Source organism: Pongo abelii, chromosome 19 (assembly GCF_028885655.2).
Source record: "Pongo abelii isolate AG06213 chromosome 19, NHGRI_mPonAbe1-v2.0_pri, whole genome shotgun sequence".
Classification (NCBI taxonomy): Eukaryota; Metazoa; Chordata; class Mammalia; order Primates; family Hominidae; genus Pongo; species Pongo abelii.
In genome coordinates, this window is record NC_072004.2 from 68,607,863 (window position 1) to 68,634,292 (window position 26,430).

At 52.6% G+C, this 26,430-nt stretch overlaps 2 protein-coding genes across 2 annotated transcripts; one reads left to right on the top strand and one right to left on the bottom strand.

Annotated features, from left to right (window-relative positions):
* Positions 1-1,795: 1,795 nt before the first annotated feature.
* On the bottom strand, positions 1,796-21,733 carry GPR179 (G protein-coupled receptor 179). Its single transcript, XM_024235527.3, has 11 exons — positions 20,709-21,733; positions 16,611-16,719; positions 14,816-14,903; positions 14,161-14,396; positions 13,259-13,327; positions 12,768-12,877; positions 12,210-12,448; positions 11,881-12,019; positions 11,123-11,228; positions 10,441-10,587; positions 1,796-8,713 (listed from the first exon to the last, which is right to left on the bottom strand). Exons 1-11 carry the CDS (start codon positions 21,500-21,502, stop codon positions 3,725-3,727), a joined length of 7,026 nt encoding a protein of 2,341 aa, XP_024091295.3. The 5' UTR covers positions 21,503-21,733; the 3' UTR covers positions 1,796-3,724.
* LOC100439237 (10 kDa heat shock protein, mitochondrial) lies at positions 17,103-17,722 on the top strand. Its single transcript, XM_003780099.4, has one exon. The coding sequence runs from the start codon at positions 17,201-17,203 to the stop codon at positions 17,507-17,509; it is 309 nt and encodes a 102-aa protein (XP_003780147.3). The 5' UTR covers positions 17,103-17,200; the 3' UTR covers positions 17,510-17,722.
* Positions 21,734-26,430: the final 4,697 nt, after the last annotated feature.

Consider the following 26,430-nt stretch of genomic DNA (forward strand, 5'->3'; position numbering starts at 1 on the left):
CACACGCCCATGTGTCCTAGGTCATCTGAGTGTGACAAGAGAAATCACTTTGTTTTTGTTTTATTTTGTTTTTTAGAGACGGAGTCTTGCTCTGACAGGCCCAGGCTGGAGTGCAGTGGCACGATCTCGGTTCACTGCAAGCTCCACCTCCCGGATTCAAGCTATTCTCCTGCCTCAGCTTCCCATGTAGCTGGGAATATAGGCATGCGCCACCATGCCTGGCTAATTTTTGAATTTTTTTTTTTAGTAGAGATGGGGTTTCACTATGTGTTGGCCAGGCTGGTCTCAAACTCCTGACCTCAGGTGATCTGCCTGCCTCATCCTCCCAAAGTGCTGGGATTACAGGCATGAGCCACTATACCACCCGACCAGATAAATTACTTTGTACCAGCAATAAACTTAGCTTATAGTACTGTTGCTTTTATCAGTCCAGTGTGGGCTCCTCTTGAAAAATAGGACCTAAATTCTCATACTTCTCTTTCTCAAGCTTAAAATTTTCTTTGAAGAAATCTGTCACTTAAAGTAAAGATTAATCTGTACTGAACTTGTCCTGAGAGTAGAGTCCAAAGAAACTGGAATCTGGTCAAGGATAAATAACCTAACTCTCCAGTCTCTATAAAGCTACTACCTCAGCAAAGCAGCAAACCAGGCTTCACTAGGGAAGACTGATGTTTTTACAGCAGCTAAGTGTTTTTTTTTGTTTGTTTGTTTGTTTGTTTTTTTGAGATGGAGTTTTGCTCTTGTTGCCCAGGCTGGAGTGCAATGGTGTGATCTCGGCTCACTGCAGCCTTCGCCTCCCAGGTTCAAGCAATTCTCCTGCCTCAGCCTCCCAAGTAGCTGAGGCTCCCAAGTAGCATGCGCCATCACACCTGGCTAATTTTGTATTTTTAGTAGAGACGGGGTTTCACCTTGTTGGCCAGGGTAGTCACGAACTCCTGATCTCAGGGGATCCACCTGCCTCGGCCTCCCAAAGTGCTGGGATTACAGGTGTGAGTCACCATGCCCGGCCTGCTAAGTGTTAACTATGGAAACAAAGATATGTATGCTTAGGGAAGAGACAGCCCTGGTGTCTCTCATCAACCACTCTCATCATGCTACTTAGTCCCAACCTTTTTGGCTTAAAGTGTACATCACTTTAATTACTGCCCAAGCGAGGTTTGGTCACATCCTATTTGCCTGAGCCTGGATTAAGGCAAAATGAGAAGGGACGTGCTTTGAGCAGGACCCACTGCCAGGGAGTATGGAGGAAGGGGAAATAATCCTTGCAGGGTAAGGAAGCAAAGAAATGAAAAAAAAGAAAAAGCACACTTAGTGGGCAAATGATACATTGATTCCTTTGAATATGTAAAAATAGTGCTTCAAATAAGCTGTTTCATCCCACTCTCCTGGATATCTCGGGGTTCTCTAGATAATCCTAAATAGGAGCTAAGCAGTAGCTGCCACCAGAGAGCCAGAGGATGAGTGCAATTTCCATTTCCCCTTGGGATTAAATCCAGCTGAGCAAATGGCCTCCAGATGTGAGGGGCTGGCTAGAAGGACCAGGCAGAGACCATCTGCAGTGTCAGCACTGACCTGGGCACTAGCAGAGCATTAGCCAGATAACCCAAAGTCCCAAGACTGCAGTGCACCTTGAGCTTTGGAGCAGGCATTGTTCTTTCCTTATCTATCTTCTGTTATTGTTTAAAAATGTTAAAAAAGATAATCATCATTATGAATAAGCTAGAACCAACTACAATGTCAAGAAAAAGCATTCTTTATTTCCGCCCGCCCCCCCCCCCATGGTTTATTTCACAAGAGTGTGTTTAGCGGCAACTTTGCTGTTTCCAGCTAGACCAGACCCAATGGGATTGTTTTGGGGTGCACAGCAAAATCCACTTTAGCTCAGAAGCTGTAAGGCTAACTAGCCAGAGCCCAGAACAACAACACATTTCAATTACTGCTCCAAAAGGCCAGAATAAGGGCCCTAGGTAAGAGAATGAGGACATCTGGTCCCCAAAAGACAGTAGGTTACTTCATTCCTCTGTACCCTTTTGGAAATGGAGTACTTTGTTACTTTCTCTGTGAAGTCCCATAACCGCCCAGCATATTTGCATGCAGGCTAGATGTTAACGGCTCTTTTTCCCTTTGGGTCTCCCTGTTTCGTCTTTTTCTCCCCATGAATGACATCAATGTCTGTACTGTTGTACTGTTAGAGGGTGTGACTTACTGCCATCTTTAGTGCCCCTGTCCAGCTCTGCCTTCTCTAGCTGCCCCTTCCCCCCTCTCCCACCTCCCTTTGCCAATCTTGGGACTTCTTTGTATGTTTTTCTCCTTCTTCCTTTCCCTCTGGTATTATCATCTAATCCCAGCAATTTGTAATCTAGTACTGCTTAAGCAAGTGTAGCCTGAACTGACGAGAGAAGGGAGTCGAGCCAAAAAGAGAGAGCTCCGTTAAGAAAGAAGGCTTTGTCTTCACACAGTGCCCTTTTCCCGGCCCTCAGGCTTCTAACCTGCCCCATAGCACTCCTCTTTCAGAGGGCAGAAGAAGAGTGCTGGCTGTGTACAGGACCGCCTTTCTTGAGCTCCTCTGGAAGGAGATTGATGTGGCCTCTTGTTACTGAGCAAGTGATTCTTGGGCGGGAAGGGGTTGGGGAGGGAGGGTGGGTCTTGCATCAGAACCAGAGATTCCCCTTGACTCCAGTTGCATTGACAAAAGAGAGGTCCTGTTGTGGCAGCGCTGAAAAGCTAGGGAGAAGGAAATGAGCCAGTGAGATGAGCTCTGGAGACTGGTGAGAGCTAGGGCAGGAAGAGGGGGAGACCCCCTAAAAAACTAGCAAGAGGCACACAAGGATGTCTGGAAGGAAGAGCTCCCTTGACTGTGGGGAGGACCTGGGGAAATTGCTTTTCTTCTGTGTTCTCTCTCTCTGATGTTGCTTTGGATGCCAGATGCTGATAAGGGTGTCAGCGTGCCTGATTGTTTCTGCTTCAGCAGTCAAGCAGGGCAGGTATGAGAAGCAATAAAGCAGAAACAGGAGATTCAAAGTCAAAATGACAAGGTCCTAAAAGCATTTTCAGGCCCCTATTTTGAGTCATTTTAGCTTTTCCCCCAATTTATCTTTCAGCTTCAATTAAATGGCTCTTCATCTTCCTATGGTGGCCTTTATAGCCTTCTATGGTCCACCATCCCTATGTTGCCAACACTTCGTATGGTTTAGTTTCTTCTCAAAAAATGCTCCATCGTAGACTTCAGAGAATTGGGTCTCCCTGTGAGAGAAGGTAGGCTGGGCACAACTGACTTTTTTCATCCCTAACACTGGCTTTGTGGGTGAGTGTCCAGACTCGGGTGGTTTGTGTTGTGAGTACTTGTAGGTGTATGGGAGGAGTCCTTAGAAGCAGTGTCCAGTCTTTGTTTCCTCGAACAGGAAGAAAAGTTAGAAGTAAAGAGAGGGTGGCCCTTCCCACTGGGGTCCAAGCTGTACCCTTTTCATGCAATTTGTCTTTGGGATGAGTTGACTTCTGGTCTTCTCAAGGAGGGGAAGTGGCCAAGCTGTCTTTGATTCAGCTCTTTGGGAACACTTGGACTTGGAAAGGGCCTTGGCTCCTGAAAGCTGGCTCTGTGTTTGACCTCACCTAATAAGGCTGTTACTCCCAATCCCAAGGATAGACAGTTGGAGGGGTGAATTCTTCATACTGAGCTTCAAAAGCCACTAGGCCTGAGTCTTCAGTTAAGGATGAAGACTGAGCCTTAAGCTTCCTGGAGACTTGGCTCTGGGGCTAAGCTGGTCCTTGGCTCAAGCCCTGAAGGTCCTTGTAGTTCTCTGACACCTTCTAGAGTGAAAGTACTGGCTGGCCTGCTTACCTTGGGGCAGGGGATTTTGCTTTCTGGAAAGAAGTGATCCAGAGGCCCATGAACTAAAAGGCATAGTGGTTTTTCAGGAGCTGTGGGGAAAAATTCTCTCCGAGTTGCTACTAAAGCCAGGAGGCCAGATTCCTCAGATGGGACTCCAGTTTCCTCCCCAGGACAGATGTCTGCCATGGTACCCTTTATTTTATTTCCTTCTGGATCTGTGATTTCCCATTGGCACAGCTCTGCCGTCCTGCTCCCCATGCTGTCTGCTTCCTTGGGGCTGACTTTGAGTTCTGGGTCCAGGACACCTGACTGGGGCAAGAGCCCTCCTGAGCCTGTGCCTTCCCCAGGGCAGACTGCCTCCTGCTCTCTGGGCTTTGCTGCTGCTTTTGAGAAGTGTTCTTGCGTCCCTGCAGGTCCTGCCTTCTGAAGGAACATCTCTCCTTGCCCTTGTGATTCTCGTTCCAGTTCCCCTTCCTCTGCTGCTCCTCCATCCGCCTCCCAAGGGCAGATCTCTGCTTTCTTGGCAGAGGGAGCCTCTACCACTTCCCATGGACACACTTCCACTACCCTGGTCTCCACACTGCCTGCTGCCTCAGAACTGCCTCTGCTTCTGTCAGAAGCATCTGGGGCTGGCTGTGGGGACAGACCCTTGCCATCTTGACTCTCCCAGGGACCCACAGCCTCCTGCTGCCTGAAGTCTGCCATCTCTGGCTTTTTCTGAACCAGCACACCTTTGGGCTCTGATTTTTCTGGGGCTCTGCCTTTCTCTTCTTGAGGGTCCCCTTTTCCATCCTGCCCTGACACCCCTTTGACAGGGATTCTTTCAGTCACTTCCCAGGGACAGGTCTCGGCCTTGGCACTGCTGTCAGGTTTATACACACCTGCATCAGGAACATCCCATGGGCACACGTCAGGAACATCCCATGGGCACACGTCAGCAGCCCTGCCCCCAGTGCTGACCAGTCTCTGGGAGCTGGCTTTAGGTTGGTCAGAGCGCTGTCTGTCTAGGTGAGAGAAGGAACCTGCTGGGGCAGTGGTCTCCCATGGACAGATGGATTGTAGCTCATGGCTTGTTTTTTCCCCATCTTCAGTAGTGAATTCTTCTGTGTCTGCAGCTAGAGCTTTTTCTTGGGTTATGTGTTCTGGGAAGGAACCTGTCTTTGGGTCTTGTCTCAGGTCCCTCTTCTCTGTTGCTTCCAAGGAATGTCCCTCTGCCACTTCACTACTCATGCTGCTGGGCAAGTCTGAGATCTTGGGGGCCTGAGCAGGGGATTCCCTCAAGTCCTTGTTCTCCCAAATACAAATAGCTTCCTGTTCTTGACACAGTTTTGCCATCCCTTTTGATACGTCTTCTCCCAGGGAAGTGAGTCTCCCCTTTTCTAGAGCTTTCTCCCTCTGCTCTGCTGATTCACTCCCTGTCTCTTGGTCCAATCCCCTCCCAGAAGTTCCTTCATTTACCTCCCAGGGACAGATCTTGGCTTTTTCACTGGTAGCAGCTTCCTGTGCTTCCCAGGGACACACTTCACCTGGCCTGCACCCCATATGATCCAGTTTCTGGAACCCAGCTTTTGGTCCATCAGCATCTAGAGTACCTGAACGCTGAGAACAGGCCCCTGGACCCACACTCCCCCAGGGACAAGCCACCTCCCACTCTGGGGTTGGCTTCTGTGGCTTCTCTGGAGCAGTAACAGCTGTCTCCCTGGGTCCAAGATCTGCAGAAGCCTTTCCTGTATCATTTGGAGATTTCCTAATGGCCTCAGCTCCCAAAGCCCTTTCCTCCCCTGCTCCAGCACCCACCTCCCAGGGACAGATTTCTGCCTTCCCAGCAGTCAAGGTTTCCTCCACATCCAAAGGGCAAATGTCGGCAGCTTTGCTTCCCACACTGCCTGACATCTGGAGAAGGGTTTGGAGTCTCTCTGTGTCTTGAGGACGTGGTTGTGGGGAGAAGCTGCCAGGGTCCACACTCTCCCAGGGGCCGACCGCTTCTTGCTTTTGGATCTGCCCCTCAGGCTTTTCCCAAGCTGTGACATCTTTGATTTCTGATTTTCCAGGCATTTTCTCCTTGTCCTTTTGAGATTCTCCTCCTCTTGGCACCTGTGCTGATGTCCATTCCTCTCTTGTTCTTTCATTTACCTTCCAGGGACAGATTTCTGTTTTGGCAGGTGTTGCTTCCTGTACCTCCGGCCTGAGATCTTCCTGTGGACACACCTGCGTTGCTCTGCTTCCTCTATTGCGTAGGAATTGGCTACCAGCTTTGGATGAGGAATTGTCTAGACATGGGCTGGAGTGCCCAGGGACCGTGCTCTTCCTGGGACAAACTGACTCCTGCTGTTGACCTAATTTCTGCACTGCTTTCACAGTTTGTTCCCCCATCTCTCCAAAGCTTCCTTTTCTGGAGGCTTTTTCCTTTTCTTGAAGAGATTCTCTACCTGTCCCCAGACTCAGCATTTCCTGCCCCATCATGTTATCATCCAGCTCCCAGGGACAGATGTCTGCTTTCTGGATAGCAGGAGCATCTCCTGCCTCCCACGGACACACTTCAGCAATGCCACTGCCCAAACTCCCTGAACACTCGGAGCTTCCTGGGGCCTGAATTGAGACTGCTGAGGGGCCCCGGAAATCTGTACTCTCCCATGGACAAACAGACTCCAAGTCTCCTCCCAGTTTCTGTTCTTTCCAAAAGGTTGCTTTCCTGGTTTTCTGCTTTTCCTGAGGGAGATCCTTCACTACCTCTTGGGCCGGTTTCCCATCCTTGCCTCCTTTACTTGCCTCCCAGGGACACAGATCTGCCTTGGTGATGTCAGGGGTATGAGCTTCTGGGCCAGCAGCTTCCCACCCAGGCGTCTCCACCTTCCTGGCCTCCACACTGCCCCCTGCCTCAGATTTGTCTCTGATTCTGCCAGGGTCCTGAGGAGCTGACCCAGGGGACAGATCTCCTCCATCGGCACTCTCCCAGGGACACACTGCTTCCTGTTCCCTCACCAGCCTCTCTGGCTTTTTCCGCATCGTGGGAACCACATCTGTGGGCTCCGATTTTCCCCCGGCCTCCCCACTCTTTTCTTGGGAGTCACCTGGGTCTTGTCTTAGTGCCCTCGACTCAGGGGCTCCTTCACTCGTCTCCCAGGGGCAGATTTCGGCCTTGTTGCCACTGTCTGGCTGACGCGTTTCTGATTCAGTGACCTCCCAGGGGCATACCTCTGCCACCCTGTGGTCAGCGCTGCCCAGGGACTGGAGGCCAGCTTTGGGCAGTTCCTGCCACCCGACAGGGGCTTCTTTCGATTGCTCGATATTTTTGTCCCTGGAAACTTGCCTCGATGTGGCGAGCCCTGTTTTACCTGCTCTCTCAGCTTTCCGCTCCCCTAGACCCTGGGTCGTCCTCCTGCCTCTGTCTTCTTGTTCCCTGCTGCCCTCCCTTTGACAGACTTGGAGCATCCTGCTGGTGTGAGCGTTCTGTTGGTTCTGGAGGGACTCCTCGTCATCGGAGGGAACAAGAGCGGCCTGCTTACTCACCGCCTTGGGCCGGCCTAGCCTGGGCGATCGGGAGGGTGCCCCCACACTCTCTCCCACAGTCCCGCTGTTCTGCCCCTCGGGACTCTCCTCCACACTCTCCTTCTCTCTGTAGGTGCTCCGGGAACGGGTCAGAGCTTTAATCGCCAGCCCCAGGCTGCGCATGGAACCCTGCTGAACAGGGGCCTTGAGGCTGTGGGATTTAGGGAAGATCTTGGGCCTGTCTTCGTCCACATCGTTAGCTTCCCTCCGGTGATGTGCATCCTCTGTGTCCATCTCATTCTCCCCAGCCCTGCTTTTCTCTACTGCAACAGAGAGGGCCCTCCAGAGCCTGGCTCGAGCTGGGGCAGGGGAGTGGGGGCCTCGCTCTGGCCCTGAGGGGCCTTCCTGGGGCACATTTTCTTGCTTGACTGGCAGTTCTGCGTTCTCCCAGGGGCAGATGTAGGTGAGTAAGTTGGGGCTTTGGGGGGATACTGGGACTGGTGCCAGGGCAGGGGCTGGGGTTGGAGCTAGAGCTGGCAGCAGAGCTGGAGCCAAGATGGAGGTCGGAGATAGCATCCTTGGCTCTCCCGGGCCCCCAGACAGGGCCAAGATGGGGGTAGAGACCTGGTGCCGGATGGGTGGATGAGGCAGCCTTCTCCCAGCTTCCTCATGAAGCCTCCCAGAGGTGTGAGAGCTGTCCATGCTGCTGCTCTTGGCAGGGGAAGGTGGAGCTGACAGGGGGGCCCCTCGAGGCGGCTCCAGCCTCCTGGCTGATGGCCTCCGCACCAGGCTGGCCATGGCCGCCTCGGCCTTCTTCCGCTCCTCCTGCTCCTTTGCTTGCCTATAGGTCTCCTCCAGGTAGGCCTGGCTGGCCATGAGCAAGGCCTTTTCCCTGGAGCCGGCCACACTGAGCGACTTCTGCAGAGAGGTGGGCCGGGCTCTGGGTAGCCTCTCTCCCACCGTCAGGTTGTGGGCGCTGGCTGACCTGAAGCCCAGGGCAGGGGGCCCCTCCACCGACTCCCGGCTCTCTGTTCGAGAGGCCTTTTTGGCCAGCTTCCTCCTCAGCAGTGAGTCAAGAAGAGGCTGGTCCTGCTCCCTGCGCTGGTCATAGGTGCTGCGGGACTTGCGCAGAGCCGGTGTCCCCTCGGGTTCCTGGAGGCTGGAGCTGAGGAGCCGGCGGCGGGAGGAGCCGGGCAGGCTGCCGTGGCCCAGGGAGCCTGAGTCCCGGGAGTGCTGCCTGGCCAGGGCCTCGGGGAATTCCGCCAGGTACTTCATGAAGGAGCGGCCCAGCCCCTGGCGTGAGCTGCCTCGCTTCTTGGGCAGGTGGGGGTTGTTCACAGCCATTTCCTTGGTTTTGTGGACCTCTAGCTGGGCATAGAGCTTCTTCAGCTCGTCCTGTGGGGCAGCAGGAAGGAAAGCAGGGCTGCAGGTGAGCTCTCTCCATCCCCTGGCTGGCTGTTTCTCAGCCCTTGCTTAGACCTTTTTCCCTTAGGGCTCTCTTTCTATCAAGCTGTATCTCTTCCCTCCTTCTAAAACTCTCAGAATTCACCTCTTTGTTCCTGTGAGACCAGTTGCCAACCTGAGTCCCAGCCAGATCCAGTCAGCTCGGAGGACTCAGGTGTACCCCCTTCTCTGGGACATTGTGGTCTAGTGGGAAGTTAGTAGCTTGGGGACACTCAATATGCTGTGTCCCTGGAGGCTGTTTTCATGACCCCTCCCTCTGAGCCTCTGGATCTTCTGTAAAGCAACGTTACCTGGGTGACCAGTGTTAACTTCCTTAAGAGCATTATATGAGATTGATGAGACTAGTGGGTATGAAATGTGCAGTGTTCGGGTGTAAATGATGGAACGGGGCTTTAAAAGTCTTCTGTTCTGGGTTTCTCCCCAGACCCAGCATAGGGGCCGCAGATTGGCTTGTGTTCCAGAAAGTGGAGGGTCAGGGGTGGAGCTGCCCCTCCATACTCCCTGGCCCTTCAGCTGGATGGGGGTCTCAGGAGGCAGGGCAGGCAGAGCTCAGAGGGTGAGGATACAAGGGGGAAACAGGCAGAGGCACTGGAACAAGGAAGGACTCAGGAGATGCGGAGGACTCTGCTTTGTGAGCCTGTAAACAAGTCAGATGTGCAGACGGCCCCAGTAGAGGTGGAGGGGGTGGACAGAATGGCTTCCCACGATGGTTCCTAGACTCTGGATTGTATAAAACAATGGGCTTAGATTATCAGCTCTCCTTGTATCTTACCCACTGAGCCTCTTGTTAGGGTTCTGGTAACTATAATGATACCCTTGAGCACAGAAATGAGAATAAGCATGCTCTTCCAGTGTAGACCCAGGAAGAACTTCCTCTAAGACCTGCCAGGTCCAGGGAAAGGGGATCCTGGTGGCTACTCACTGCCTGAACTACCCAACCCCACAGCTGGCCCTAGGCTGGCCCTAGGTGCCCTAGGCACCAACCATCCTGCTTTGCTGGGGGCTGAGGTTTTTGTTTTTGTGTGTGTGTGTGTGACAGAATCTTGCTTTTTCACCCAGGCTGGAGTGCAGTGGTGCGATCTCAGCTCACTGCAACCTCAACTTACCAGGCTCCAGTGATCCTCCTCCCACCTCAGCCTCCTGAGTATCTGGGACCACAGACATGTACCACCATGCCTGGCTAATTTTTGTATTTGTAGTAGAGACGAGATTTCGCCATTTGGCCAAACTGGTCAAACTCCTGGCTTCAAGCGATCCGCCTGCCTCAGCCTCCCAAAATGCTGGGATTACAGGCATGAACCACTGTGCCCGGCCAGCTGAGGGGTTTCTTAGTCTGCCCCCGACCTGATGCCCCTGCTGAGTGAGAGTGGAGGATGCGAAGGAGTAGGGCTCCACTCCCGGCCCTGCCTCTAGCTTGCCACATGGCCTGAGCCTCCGGGATCTGCTTCTGGGGCTTTGGGGTCTTCCCACTTGGGTGTGTGTGGCCTCCTTTGAATAGAGTCAGAGGAATCAGTTTAGGCCAGTGGAGAAGTGAGAGGGCAGGTCTTGGAGGGAAGAGAACTTGCAGTGGCACATAGCCCAGGTGGCAGGGCCCAGTCCTCCCTCTGCCCAGTTCCTAAAAGCTAGCATTGAAAGGAGGCGGGGAGGGTGGCACATACCCGAATGTCTCCAGGGTCCAGGCTGTGCTCACTCCAGGCTGAGGCGATGCTGCTGCCGAGGTAGGAGCCTGAGTGCTGCAGGTCCAGCTCGTCCTCACACACCTCATCCACCATCTCCTCCCGGGGAGGAGCCCCTAGCTTCCAGAACTGGCAGAGGCGCATATGAGTGGGAAAAAGACTTGCCCTGGCTCCCTGTCCACTCCTGCACTCACCTGCCCTGTGGAATGCGTCCTTACTTTGTGACGCTTCACCCCCTTCTCTGACTTGGAATTCTGGGGATCTTTAGAGTTTTACTCCCTTCATCCTCCCTGACCTTCTCTAGCTCAGAGAGCAGGGTGGTTCTAAGCCCCTGACCCTGCAATTCCTAGCCGGGTCCTTCAGCTCTCCCACCTCTCCCTGTATACCTGCTTCTGAGTAGATTTTCAGAGTGTGCCAACCTTCCAGCTGCAGGAGGGAGCCCCTCCAGCCCTGGCTTTTCTTTCCCTTGCCCAGAAACTGGAAGCAGAGAGTGTCCCCACTCAAGTCGGCTCCTAGCTTAGGGCCCCTGGCACTGTGCTCACTCACCCAGCACCTTCTGTCGTCCTCACCCTGGCCTGCAGAGGGCGCTGTGGGACAACAGCTCCACAGTGCCCCTGACAGAGGGGCTGGGGTCCACCTCACAGGCAGGAGGGGAGGGCCTCACCTTAGGGATGAAGATCAGAGCCAGCGTGGCGGTGACTGTGCTGTGGGTGTGGAAGAAGAAGAGGAGGAGGGTCCAGTCCGGGTGCAGGGAGGGAACCAGCACAAACCTGGGGTGGGATGGGGGCGCAGGTCATTACTGCAGGCAGGAGTTGCCTCTTCTGCTTTGCCTTCTCACTGGCGTTTCACCTCAGCCCCAACCCTGATATGCTTAGGATGAGGGGGCATTCTGCCCTCTCCAGGATTTAAGTCCCACTTCAATCCTGTTAATCCCGACCTCCAAGAAGCCCTCCGAGACTACTCCAGCTCACTTTCTTTGGCTGTGTATAGCACAGACCTGTGCTCCAGGCTCTTAGGCCCACTCTGTGGGTTAACTCTGCCTCCACCACAGGGCCTGGTCGTTATGGACAAGCAGCAGCCTGCTGCTCTTATGGCTGAGGAGTGAGGAGAGAAGGCAGGGAGGACTGAGCATGTGTGGAAAGGGGTATATTGGGGTGCTGGAGAGGTGCTTTGGGAGGGGTGAGGAGTTAGGAGGAAGGTCCTCTTCCTCCTCTTCTGTGTTGGGGGCCTCCTCACCTGGCCAGGCATGGAGTACAGAAGGGGCATATGGGGGGTAGGGAGAGCCAGAAGTGGGGGCCTTCCTCAACGTGCTGAGGCGTAGCAGTGTTGCCAGGATGGCATGGGATGGGGGCACCTCACCTGGGAGAGGTGAGGAGTGGTGTTAGAATGGAAGGGGGTGTGGGTAGATGAGTCCATCCTCACCTGGCCGTGTGGAAGGCAGTGGAAAGCAGTAGCTCATTGTGCAGGGCGATGCCCATGTAGCGTGGCTCGTGGAAGGCCGAGAGCACAGCCCGTGTGGCGTAGCAGAGGAAGCTGCCCCAGCACAGCAGCAGCAGCTCAGCTGCGGGGAGGCAGGGAGGGAGAGAGCCGGCACCACCTCAGCAGCCGTCCCACCCCTTTCTCTGAAAGATGTGCTGGGGGGAGCCTGGGCTCAGGGTCTGGGGACAAGTCAGGAGAACCAGAACAAGAGGAACCCTGGAGGCACAGAGTCAGGGACCAGTGTGAGGCTGGGCTCAGCAGAAGCAGCTCACCCACAACCATGATGTAGTCCCAGCGGTCGTGGTGACAGAGGTAGAAATGGCGGCCACTGGGAGTGTGGCCTCGGATCACCAGAGGTGCGTGCTGGATGCCTCGCTCCAGGGCGCCCACAGTCCACACAGCCAGGAAGCCCAGCACAGGTAGCAGGAGCAGCCCCAGGCGCCGCAGCAGCCGTCCGCTGCTCAGAAGAGCGCTCCGCTGGGCTGTTCGAGACAGAAACAGCTGCAGCACTCTGCGAGGGTTAGAATACACAGGGTGGATGGCAGGGACCTGGGTGGATCACGAAGAGGGTGCCAGCGCCCTGGTCTCTGTTCATTGCTGCCCTCTCCTCCACACAGGTACTTGTCCTTCCATCCTTTTTGTGATTTGCTGCCTTTTGCTACCCCCCCACAAAGTAACATGGAGGACAAGGCTATGGTGATGGGGGTTGGCCTTGGGGGTACAGGGGAATGGGGCTGGCAAGGGTCTGGCTTTGAAAAACACCATTCCATGAGTGAGCTGGGGTGGTCTGGGATGAGCAGCATGAGAGCAAAGTCTGCCCCAGGCCGTACCTGTAAAGCTTGAGTATGATGGTGCCATAGACGATGGCAAAACCCAGCAGCCGCACCCAGCGAAGAGCGATGCAGCGGAATACACTGGGCTTGAAGTATAGGATGAAGACCTGGTGGGAAGGGGCAAAAATCTCTGCTCTCCACTGTGCTTCTGCTGTGGGCCAGGCCTATGCTAAGCACACTGTGGATCCTCCCAACAGCCCTGCAATAGAGCCATTCACCACCTTCATTCTGCAGAGGAGCAGCTGAAGTGTCAAAGAGGTTAGGTAACTTGCCCTAAATCACACTGCAAGTCACAGAGCTCCTTTAAGCCTGGGGCTCCAGAACTCATAGACCAGCTTGCCATTTGTGGGTAAGAGTAGGGGATATCTGTGGTCTCTGAATCCCCTCCAGAGGGCAGAGAAGAAGAAGGGTTCTGGGGCTTGGAGGGTGCCAGGTTTTGGCTGTGGGGGATGCTGGAAGGTGGGGCCAGCCTGTGGCCACAGACTCACAGGGAAGTAAAGCAGCAGGAATCCAAAAAGGACAGTTTCCAGCAGGACCACTCCAGACGCCCAGATCCTCTGTGAAGCAAGGAGAGAGGCATGTGAGCAGAGTCTGGACGATGGTTCTAGAGGCTCTCAGGCCTATGTGAACGGTCACTCAGTGACCCTGAGATAAGGCTTCACCCTGTAACACTGGCTCTGCCCTCTCTGCCCACAGCCATGCCCCTTGTTACCCCAGGCTCAACTCCACTGGCACTAAACATGGCTAAGGCCAAGGTTTCACATCATTCCCACACACACATCCCTGTGTTCCTCCCAGTCTCGCTCAGGGCCTTGCTGCAGACCTAGGCTCAAATCAGAGGCTGCTGGAGCTGGAAGGGATCTCGTGCATTCCTCAAGCGTTGCGTCAGGCTTCTCCCTTGTCTAGAATAGGGTACCCCTTCTTGGCCCAGTAAGTATCCAGTTAACCTTCAAGCCTGGCTCATGTCACATCCAGAAAGTCTTTCCCATGCCATCTCAGGTAGGATGACTTTCTGTAAGCTCCCACAGCAGCTGACAGACACCTCCATCCTTGCCCCCATCTCACTATGCTGTCATTTTATTTACATGTCTGCTTCCTCCATTAAACTGGGAGCTCCATGCAGGCCCAGATCACTTCCACTCGAGCCTAGGCAGTGTTTTGCTTAGAGTAGATACTCAACTAGCATTTATTGAATCAAGTTCAATGCCCTTATTTTACGGATGAGGAAGCAGGTCCAAGGCAGAGAAATCACTTGCATCATGCTACACAGTGAGTTAGATTTAGAATCAAGATTAGAACCAATTTCTCCTAAATTCTGGTCTTAGGTAGTCTCAGGCCTCCAGTTGAGATGGGTCGGACATGTGTGTGGGAGGTGTGGGGCCTTCCTTGCCTTGTTCCGGCGGCAGCGGTAGGAGACCAGCATGCCCAGGAAGATGGCCAGCATGCAGCAGGCCTGGCAGGCCAGCACAGCGGCCCGCAGCGCCACAGCCTCTTCCACCAGGCATGGTGTGGCATCCATGCAGCTGGTGCAGCCCTCAGGACATGGCAGGCACTGCAGCAGTCTCCCAGATCTGCCTTCTGGGGACCCGAATTGCCTGGTAGTCTGGAAGTCACTCTTCTCTAACCCTATAAAGAACAAGATGAGTGCAGGGAGAGGGACCCAGCTAGAGCATCCTGACATCCCAGCCTTTTCCCTGATAGTCACCACAGCCCTCTCCCTGTTCTCCTGTGATCTGGGGCTCCAGGGACAAGTGGGAATGGGTGCTTCCTTGGGAGGGCAGAGTACCAGGAAGAGGTGACACCAGGCTAGGGCTCCTTGAGAGGCCAACTTGCATCATATTTGCATGTTATAGGCTCATACTCAGAAGGTGTAGACACTCCCACACTGCAACCTGCTTGCCTCTCCTGCCTCTCTCAACCTTCTGCCCTTGCCTCACAAGTTCCCTCCCAGTGTCTCACCCCAGTCTGGCTTTCTTCCCCAGATGTACCCTCCCAACCAGCCTCTCCTGTAAAACGCATGCCTGGCCCCCACCACACTTACATACCCCCAGAGGGGCTTGCCCCGTAGAATCCAGGTCGGCAGCGGCAGAGGTAGCGGCCAAGAACAAAGCCCTGACTCTCCAGGGGGACACACTACGGGGACGACAAACACAGTATGTGTTTATGTGGGGCTTTCTCTGGAAGAACTTTCCCTCCTGGGAGAGATGGAGGGTCCATCTACCTCCTTATCTATGGGACTTGGGTCCACACTAGGGAATCCTTCCAGAAGCCCTCTGTAGTCCTTGGGAAGCCTTCCCTCTGTGGAAACCCTACCTGACCCCTGCTGTTGCCTCTTCCCAAAGAGACCCTAAGCAAAGAGTACAGGGAGAAATCACCCTTTTGTTCAGACTGGCAGTGACAGGAGCCTCATAGGACCCATTTCCTAGTGGCCAGCTCTTGCTAGGGCAAGGTACTGGGGGAGATGGAAGTAGGGAAAGTTCTGAGCCCAGCCATACCTTGTGTACCTACATCCTACTTCAAAGGGTCCCCATCAGCTTCCATCTTTGGCACACAAATGGACTGGAAAGGCCCCCCACGGAGGAGCAGCTTCCTTCATCAGGGACCATCTGGCTTTGGCACAGGACTGTTTTTCCCAGCCTTAATGCCAGGCTAATGCCAGGCTGGTGGGATGCCAAGGCCAGCCTTTATTCCACCTCCTCCTATTGACGTTTGCCCGGCAGGGGACAGAGCAGACCTCAGAGCCAGGCAGGGAATATGAACAAATGAGGTCAGATCTATTGTGGGGAGTAGCTGGGAACAGACATCAGTGATGCAAATAAAGGGGTTAACCTTGGAAGATTCTATATCGAGCCCCTAACCTCACCTAGTAGGGTTAGTGTGTGGTGCTTGTGAAACTGTGGCCCAACTTCCCCTCTTGCTTGGACCACTGGACTACACTCTGTTCCTGTCACAGCCTGCACAATTAGACAAACACGCACCCAGAGAAGTGAATGTGTCTGGGTTAAACAGTGAACTGGATGGTGGGAGCCCTTTTCCATCCCTCCACCTCTAGCTTCAGATACATGTGCCCTGAAGAGCAGTAGGACCACCTATGCACACAGAACAACATGCCCACCAGCCCCAGCAGGCCACAGGGCTCGCCCTGGCTTTGGCTCAGCTCAGGAACAAGCATGCAGTGATTGCAACCATGGAGTGGGTGAATTCACTGGCCTCCCAGTTTCCCAGTACTGGGTTTGCATGATTACCAGCCAGTGCTCTCCATCATTGTGAGTCACCTGCACCCGTAACTTTGAATCTACCTGTATCTGGCCCAGGTTCCATCACATTCACTGGTCCCAGGCCTCTTCGAGCTCTTTGGTTGATTAGATTCCTCCCATACCCCAACCAGCAATTCCATTTATTTCAGCAATATGGAATATCCTTCTGTAGATAGACCAATGGAACATCCTTTGTGGGCCAAGAGGAGCCCAGAGCTGTGTTACATGAAGAATGTGTTCCCGGCGGAAGGAAAGGAGATAAGTAACTGAGGCTCAGGAAGTCGCCCTGGGAGGGGTCCTGGAGCACTGAGTACCAGAAAGGAGAGCAGACAGAAAGAACACTGAACTTTCAAAGGAATGAGGGCAGGAGTAGGGGGACTAGGGGGTGGGAGGGCAGGCTATAGGTGACCTGACTTTTTAAAAGCCTGGTATCTCACCTCTGCCAATCACTAGGAACTCCCCTGAAGCCCTGAGATGCTGGGGTAGCTTTGTCTGCTGCTCCTGGGAGCTGCGTGGTGGCAGTGATGGGAAAAAGGGAGGGAGGCAGGACTCTAGTAGCGCCCCCCATCCTCCTCATCCTTACCTGGGTGCTGTTGAGATCACACAGGTGTGTGTTAGAGTACCAGCCTGGGCCACTTGCACACTGATTGACGTCCACACTCTGGAGATCTACGTCCATCTGCACCTGCCCCCTACGGTAGTAAACTGGCAATTAGGGGCACAGTGATGGATGCCAAAGTGGACGTGTGTCCCTGGGCGTTGTTGGGGCCCAGAAAACAATGCTCCGAATTATGGCACTTTGGCATGCTGAGGACTTTGAACTAAAGGAGATTAGAAGGGCTCAGAAGTAAGGTCTCTCCGACCTTCTCCTTCTCTCTTGTCTCCCGCCCCTCTTTCTCCCAGCTGAAGTGAGTTCTAGAAACCAGAATTCCCCTTCCCCAAGGCAGGTCATAGAAACTAGAATCCCCCTCCCCCAGAGCAAGATATAAAACCAAGAACTATTACTCTCATCTTCCCCTGCCTTTCTGTGTAGGAGCTGGTCATAAAGAAATTCTCGGGGGCGAGCGCGCCTGCGCGCTGGGTGGTTTTTTCACGTGTCGCCAGGGCCGGACCGCGAGTCTCTCCTTGCGGCGCTACAATAGAGCAGAGTACGAGTCTGAGGCGGAGGAAGTCATGGCAGGACAAGCGTTTAGAAAGTTTCTTCCACTCTTTGACCGAGTATTGGTTGAAAGGAGTGCTGCTGAAACTGTAACCAAAGGAGGCATTATGCTTCCAGAAAAATCTCAAGGAAAAGTATTGCAAGCAACAGTAGTCGCTGTTGGATCGGGTTCCAAAGGAAAGGGTGGAGAGATCCAACCAGTTAGCGTGAAAGTTGGAGATAAAGTTCTTCTCCCAGAATATGGAGGCACCAAAGTAGTTCTAGATGACAAGGATTATTTCCTATTTAGAGATGGTGACATTCTTGGAAAGTACGTAGACTGAAATAAGTCACTATTGAAATGGCATCAACATGAAGCTGCCCATTCCACTGAAGTTCTGAAATCTTTCATCATGTAAATAATTTCCATATTTCTCTTTTATAATAAACTAATGATAACTAATGACATCCAGTGTCTCCAAAATTGTTTCCTTGTACTGATATAAACATTTCCAAATAAAAATATGTAAATGAATAAAAAAAAAAAAAAAAAGAAATTCTCTGGCCTGCCTTGACTGATAGTAAGTAGGTCATATGACCCTCATTCCAGAGGGATCCTGCCCTGTACCTGGGAGGAAGGCTGCTACATAGAGAGGCCAAGAGGAAGCTGAACAGAGGCCTGGCTGAGTTTCCCTACTTGGTCTACTACCATTAGATCATAGACTTTTTTGTTCAATCACAGTTCTACAGGGCTGACCATACTTCATGGAATCTAAGCATAAAAATGAACGGTTTTCCCTGAGTCTATTTTTTCTTTTTTTTTTCTCAGACACATGGTCTTGCTCTGTTGCCCAGGCTGGAGTGCAGTGGCATGATCATAGCTCACTGCCACCTCCACCTCCTTGGCTCAAGTGATTCTCCCACCTCAGTCTCCCAAGTAGCTAGGACTACAGGCATGTACCACCACTCCTGGCTAGTTTTTAAAAATTATTTTTAGTGGAGACGAGCTTTGGTTATATTGTTCAGGCTGGTCTTGAACGCCTGGACTCAAGGCATCCTCCCACCTGGGCCTCCCAAAGTGCTGGGATTATATGTGTAAGCCACTGAGCCTCTGCCACTGGGTCTTCATTTCTGAAATCTCCTGTGTCATGTAAAACTTTGGCTAAATAGGCGGGGTGCAGTGGCTCACGCCTGTAATCCCAGCACTTTGGGAGGCCGAGGCAGGCGCATAACCTGAGGCCAGGAGTTCGAGACCAGCCTGGCCAACATGGAGAAACCTTGTCTCTACTAAAAATACAAAAATTAGCTGGGCATGGTGGCTCATGCCTGTAATTCCAGATACTCGGGAGGCTGAGGCAGGAGAATCGCTTGAACCCAGGAGGCGGAGGTTGCAGTGAGCCAAGATCGCGCCACTGCACTTCAGCCTGGTGACAGAGCGAGGGTCCATCTCAAAACAAACAAACAAACAAACAAACAAATCTTTGATTAAATAAATTTGTTATGCCTTTCTCTTGCTAATCTGTCTTTTGTTATAGGAGTGTTGTGACCCTTATGATGAGTGAGGAAAGGGATCACACTTTTCTGCCCCTACAGGCACTAGATCTGGGGACAATGCAGTCTTTGCAAACTTTGGCCCAGCACCTGCAGTGTGTGCGAAGGGCATGCATGCATTCCATTTCTCCAGTATTATGAATGTTCACTGTCTCTGTGGACAACAGTCTTCTTTCTACTAGGTTGTTCTCTCCACCCCTCAGCTTTTTGATATCCTATCATTTCCTGGTTTCTATCAAGGAGTAGAGACAGGGAGCATGTCAAGACATGGCAGGAGTCAGGGCTCTGATGATCTCTAAAGAGGATTTTCACACTTCCTCATGCATGTACACAGGCACACACACAGAGATCAGCTCAGCTATTAACCATCTCCTCCCTCTGCCCAAGCCAGGTCTGAATTGATCATAGCAAAGGAGATATGAAATGGAGGAGCCCTGACCTGGCACTGCCTGGACCAGCAGCTCCCCAGCCTTTGCTCTGGGCTGAGCTGGCAAGGAGCCAGGCTGCCTGCTGGCAGGAGGGGAACCCTGCTGGGAACAATGAATGGGGACACAGAGCTGGAGCAGTGTTGATTGTTGAATGCCCTGCAGTCCTAGGCTCAGTTGCTGCTCCCTTCCCAATAGGACCCTCAGTCCTTCTTTCCTGTGGTTGAGGGAGGAGGTAGGTTACGGGAGGAGGTAGGTTACTGGAGGAGAATCACAAGCTTCTGCGTCAGGACAGGCAGGATAGTGGGGCCTGCTTGGTTTAAGGAGATGGCCCTGGGGACTCAGCCAGCTCCTTGGCAGAAAGAGCATTGATTCCAAGCCCCCTCAAGAGTTTTCCTTCCGCTGGGCATGGCGGCTCACGCCTGTAATCCCAGCAATTTGGGAGGCTGAGGCGGGCAGATCACTTGAGGTCAGGAGTTCGAGACCAGCCTGGCCAACATAGTGAAACCCTGTCGCTACTAAAAATACAAAAAGTAGCCAGGTGTGATGGTGCGCACCTGTAATCCCAGCTACTCAGGAGGCTGAGGCAGGAGAATCATCTGAACCTGGGAGGCTGCGGCTGCCGTGAGCCGAGGTTGCACCACTGCACTATAGCCGGGGCGACAGAGCGAGACTCTGTCTCAAAAAAAAAAAACAAAAGTTTTCCTTCTCCTGGGAAGCCTCATTTTACAGCTCTCAATTGCTAGAGAGCACCAGGTTGAACCCCTGGAGTACCCACCCAGCTCACCACTGACAAGCCTGGTGCATAGATTGTCACTGTCATCCACACCAAGACCTCTCCTGCCTCTTGTACTCCCTCCTCAGGCCTGGGGGCCAAGACCTCTGCCTGTCTATACTGACACATCTTTTTTTTTTTTTTTTTGAGACAGAGTTTTGCTCTTGTTGCCCAGGCTGGAGTGCAATGGCGTGATCTCGGGTCACTGCAACGTCCGCCTCCGGGGTTCAGGTTCAAGCAATTCTCCTGCCTCAGCCTCCTGAGTAGCTGGGTTTACAGGTATACGCCACCACACCTGGCTAATTTTGTGTTTTTAGTAGAGACGGGGTTTCTCCATGTTGGTCAGTCTGGTCTCGAACTCCTGACCTCAGGTTATCCACCTGCCTCGGCCTCCCAAAGTGTTGGGATTACAGGCGTGAGCCACCGCACCGGGCTATACTGACATATCTCTACACACATGTGTATACCTGCATATAGATGTATGCTACATATGTATATCTATTTGTATATGCACAGACTCACAGATATTCCTGCATGTGCTCAAGCACATAAACCCAGATAAATATGGATTGATTTATACACATGTACAGTCACACCTGTATGTGTTAACAGATAGTTACAGATTCCCAGAGCCGACTGTGAGTACACACAACTGAGTACAAATACCCACATCTCTGTGCCCCCCAGGCATGCACATGTCCGTGCCAAATGGCCCAGGGACAGCTGAGGGGACCTGTACTTCCTTCCCCTACATCCCCACACATGCGTCAAATCCTGCACAAACCCATTTACCTGACTTCTGGGCTGAGGTCTGGCTTGAGTCCATAGAAGGTGGCAGAGAGTGTGATCAGCCATCCAGGTCGGAGCCGTCCCTCCTGGCATTCCAGGAAAGGAGGAGACAGCCTCACCTGCTGCATGTCCCCCACATATCCATCTGCCTGCGGCCACTTGGGGCTGCCAAGGCTCCCTAGGTCATTGGTCAGCACCCGCTTCTTCAGGGCAGGGGTGTCCAGGTCCCCAGGTGGGTTCTCCTCCTGCACCCAGTTCCCAGACAAGTCCTGAAGGATGGTTTCCTCCCCAATCCGGGTGGCCTGCAGGGCCAGCTGTAGGTGGCTGGCCCCTGGTGGAGGGTTAAAGGTCAGCAAAACCCTGTACACTCTTGGGTCTCCCTCGGCCACGCTGCGGACCAGTGCCTGGTACCATTCCACATCCTCCTCCACACTGGACTCACGGATGTCGTTGGCTTGCAGCAGCATGTTGAGAAAATTGGCGGCCTGGGCAAGGGTGCCCGCTGCTCCCTGTAGGCTTGGGGGGAGCCCTGGCATGGCTCCTGCCCCACGTGCTTCATAGCGCTCACTGCAATTCACCTGCGATAGCTGCTGGGCATCTCCAGAGTAGAGATAAGCGAGGGCAGCCTCGGCCCCCTCTGGGGGCACCCGCATGGGCACAGATCCTGGCTTGACTTGGGAAGACAGAGAGGGCAGAGAGCGGATGGGCCGCGGACCCCCCAGAGCCCAGCCACAGACAAAACAGCAGCCCAGCAGCCCCCACATAGGAGGGGGCATGACTGCTCCCCTGGTGCCCATCCTTGGGGCAGCTCTCAGGACCCTGGGGTCCAGGCTCAGGAGAGCCCAGGCAGAGGCTGGCTGCAGTCTGAGGGCTGTCTGCCTCCACGCCTCCTATGCTGGCGTTCCTTCTTCCTCTCTCCCTCTCCCTCTCACGCTGGTGCCGGCTAGCCTCCTTTTTTCTTCTAACGTCACCAACTGGCTTCTGGATGTAGGTATGAGGGCCCTGCCCCCTCCTCTCTCAGTGCGGCCCCCTATCTCAAACCTCTTAATCCCGGCACCCCACTCTTTCCTCCCCTCCTATCCAGTATCCAGGCTCCCTCCATCCCCCACCCACATCTGCTCCCGAGAGAGAGAGATGGGAGGGAAGGGGAGACGAAGGCACCAGTTGTGCTCTTTCTCCCTCCCTCCCTCTGCCTGCCCTTTGCTCCATTAGGAGAGATGGGCAAATCCAGGATGGGGCACCATAGCAACCGCAGATGAGCTTGTGCCTCTCTCTCCACCCCTCTGCTCCACTCAGGCTCCTGGCAGCAATTGCAACAGGCACACTAAGGGGCCAAGCTGCATCTCCTGGCAGTCTGCTCTGGCTGCCTGCACCCCCCTGACCCCGTGCTGCTGAGCTGGGATTTGAGAATGGGGATGTCGAGGGTAGGAAAGACAGCCTAATAGTACCGTAATTCGTCTTTGTACACACTGAGGCAGCTTATAAAGTGCTTTTCATGTGCCTTATCTGAATGAATCTTCCCCACAGCCATGTATGGTGAATGTTCTTATCCCCATTTCGCAGATGCAGACACTGAGACTCACACAAGGTCACAAAGCAGCTCACTCAGAGACTTACATCCAGAGCTCTGACTCCCCTACACTGCCCACCCAAACCACCACCATCACCGTTACTCAGCTTCAGGGACTATAACAAAGCCTCCTTCCGAGGGGTCAAGGGACTTCCCTAGAACCACGGTGTTGTTTGTGACAGAGCCGCAGCCCCCACCCAGGTGTCCGTCCCCACAACCCAGGCCTCCTTCTGAACCACAAAGTCGACAAGCACAGCGGCAATGGTGGCGGGAGAGAGGCGGGCAAGGAGAAGACAGTGAACGAACACAGTTTTGCCTCCACTTCTTACACCTTCATTTTGTCATCCTAAGTTCTACCTTCTTTTTTTTTTTTGAGATAGATTCTTTGTCCACCCAGCTGGAGTGCAGCGGCGTGATCTCGGCTCACTGCAACCTCTGCCTCCTGGGTTCAAGCGATTCTCCTGCTTCAGCTTCCTGAGTAGCTGGGACTACAGGCGTATGCCACCATGCTTGGCAATTTTTTTTTTTTGTATTTTTTAGTAGAGACGGGGGTTTCACCAGTTGGCCAGGCTGGTCTCGAACTCCTGACAAGTGGTCTTCCTGCCTCAGCCTCCCAAAGTGCTGGGATTACAGGTGTGAGCCACTGCATTTGGCCCCTTCTCCTTTTCTTCGTGAAAACTGTGGCTACTCTCTCTTGCTTTTCCCCGTTTTCTTACCCCTCACCTCCTTCCTGCTGCTAGGCACAGTAACTAGGGGGCCCTGAGTCAGTGCTGTCTGATCCGGCCTCCTTGGATCCGGAAGGGCATGGATTCTTGGGGAAGCCACAGAACAAAGCTCCTGCCTGCCCACCCATCACTTTTCCCTCGATGATGGGCTTCCTGCTTCACCAGGCAATCTGGCCCCACAGGCGCAGGCTGTCTCTTGGCTTCTTCCCTTCAAATCCCCTCCAAACCCCCGATGTCTGGAACCTTTGATGTTCAAGATCATTGAGTGTATGTAGGAAGGGATGGGTGGTGGTTGCCAAACATGTCCCTTGCTTTCCAGTTGACCTCTGCAAACAACAATTCTTTTTTTTTAGACAGAGTCTTGTTCTGTTGCCCAGGCTGGAGTGCAGTGGCACAATCTCGGCTCACTGAAACCTCTGCCTCCCGGGTTCAAGTGATTCTCCTGCCTCAGCCTCCCAAGTAGCTGGGAGTACAGGCGTGTGCTACCACGCCTGGCTAATTTTTGTATTTTTGGTAGAGATGGTGTTTCACCATGTTGGCTAGGCTGATCTTGAAACCCTGACCTCAGGTGATCTGCCTGCCTTGACCTCCCAAAGTGTGGGGATTACAGGCATGAGCCACCGTGCCCGGCCTTGCAAAGAACAACTGTGCTGTGCAACCTAAGTGGAAGTGCCCAGGCTGTGGAGATAGGGGGGCTAGAGGACAAGCCCCCAGGGGAATCTCTATGATGGCAAAACTAGCAGAGCCCACAGCCCAGACTTTTTTTTTTTTTTTTTAACAAATTAGGAAACTAAAACACTGAAAGGAAAGTGACATTCACGAGGTCACCCAGCCAGTTAGTGGTACTGCTGGGAGCAGAAGCCTGTATTGCACATCCATAGTTCTTTCCTTGGCCTTTCTGAGTGACTTATTCAATTTCTTGGTATTTATTACTGGTTACTGTTAGTTGAGGGTCAACAAAACACACTGGGTGAAGACAATCGTAACTTATTATCATGAAAAGCTTCTTGGGAAAAAATGTATTAAGTTATTATCATGAAAAGCTTCTTGGGAAAAAATGTATTAACTAACATTTGTATAGCACTGTAGAATTTATTAAGTACCTTTACATGTAAGTTTTCATTTAATTCCCCGCAATAGCCATGTCAAGGGGGGATTATTACTGACCCATTTTTACAAATGAAACACAGGTTCAGAGATGTTTAATTATTTGCATTTGCTCATAGATTCAGAGAGTGGCACGATTAAGCCTAACTAGACCAACCACAAAGTCCAGAGGGGCAGGGATTGTGTCTGTCTCATTTATCACTGCATCCCCAAACCTAGCCCATTGTTGAATGACAAAATGAATCTCAGAACTTCTTTAGATTCTTTATCATTTTTTTGTTTTGAGGCAGGGTCTCGCTCTATCACCAGGCTGGAGTGCAGTGGTGAGATCATGGCTTCCTACAGCCTCGGCCTCCCAGGCTCAAGTGAGCCTCCCACCTCAGCCTCCTGAGTAGCTTGGACTACAGGCATGTGCCACCACACCTGGCTAATCAAAAAAAAAAACAAAAAAAAAACGAGCACAGTGACTCACGCCTGTAATCCCAGCGCTTTGGGAGGCCGAGGTGAGTGGATCACGAGGTCAGGAGATGGAGACCATCATGGCTAACACGGTGAAATCCCATCTCTACTAAAACTACAAAAAAATTAGCCGGGTGTGGTGGCAGGCGCCTGTAGTCTCAGCGACTCAGGAGGCTGAGGCAGGAGAATGGCGTGAACCCGGGAGGCGGAGCTTGCAGTGAGCCGAGATCGCGCCCCTGCATTCCAGCCTGGGCGACACAGCGAGACTCTGACTCAAAAAAAAAAAAAAAAAAAATCAGCCTGGCCAAGATGGCGAAACCCAGCCTCTACTAAAAAAATACAAAAGAATTAGCCAGGCGTGGTGTTGGGCACTTGTAATCCCAGCTACTCTGGAGGCTGAGGCAGAGAACTGCTTGAACGCAGGAGGCGGAGGTTGCAGTGAGCCGAGAGCACACCACTGCACTCCAGTCTGGGCAACAGAGAGAGACAATGTCCCCCCCCAAAAAAAAATTGTGGAGACGAGGTCTCACTATGTTGTCTAGGGTGGTCTCAAACTCCTGGGCTCAAGGGATCCTTCTACCTTGGTCTCCCAAAGTGTGAGGATTACAGGTGTGAGCCACTGTGCCAGACCTTAAATTCTTTAAGTCATCCTTCATAAAAGTTTTTAACTAGGACTCTATCTCTGTAGGGACGATTTTTTTTTTTTTTTTTTGAGACAGGGTCTCGCTCAGTCACCCAAGCTGTAGTGTCTATCACCCAGACTAAAGTGCAGTGACACAATCACGGCTCACTGCAGCCTCCACCACCAGGACTTGCTTAATGGATCCTCCCACCTCAGCCTCCCAAGTAGCTGAGACTACAGATGTGTGCCATCATGCCCAGGTAAATATATATATACATATATATATATGTATATATATATACACGTATATATATATATATACATATATATATACGTGTATATATATATGTATATATATATACATATATATATATATACACATTTTTTTTTTTTTTGGCAGTGGGGATAGAGATGGGGTTTTGCCTTATTGCCCTGGCTGGTCTCAAACTCCTGGGCTCAAGTGATCCACCCACTTCAACCTCCCAAAGTGTTGTGATTATAGGCGTGAGCCACTGTGCCCACCTTATTTTCTATTTTACTTTTTTGAGACAGGGTTTCTCACTCTGTCACCCAGGCAGGGGTGCAGTGGCATGAACACAGCTCACTCCACCTCTGACTCCTGGGCTCAAGTGATTCTCCTGCCTCAGCCTCCCGAGTAGCTGGGATTACAGGTGAACGCCACCACGCCCAACTAATTTTTTTTTATTTTTTGTAGAGATGAGGTCTCACAACATCCTCACAACATTGGGTCTCTTTGTTGCCCAACCTGGTCACAAACTCCCAGGCTCAAGTGATCCACCTACCTTGGCCTCCCAAAGTGCTGGGATTATAGGCTTGAGCCACCACGCTCGGCTGAGGACCATTTTTATAGTGCTCAGTGAAAGAGGTATATTTAGACATAAAATCAGCTCAATAAACATAAATTTGGCAGGGCGCAGTGGCTCATGCCTGTAATCACAACACTTTGGGAAGCTGAGGCAGGTGGATCACTTGAGGTCAGGAGTTTGAGACCAGACTGGCCAACATAGCAGAACCCTGTCTCCACTAAAAACAAAAAAATTAGCTGGGCCTGGTGGCATGCGCCTGTAATCTCAGCTACTCAGGAGGCTGAGGCAGGAGAATTGCTTGAACCCAGGAGGTGGAGGTTGCAGTGAGCCGAGATCATACCAATGCACTCCAGCCTGGGAAACAAGAATGAAACTCTGAGGCTGGGCGCGGTGGCTCATGCCTGTAATCCCAGCA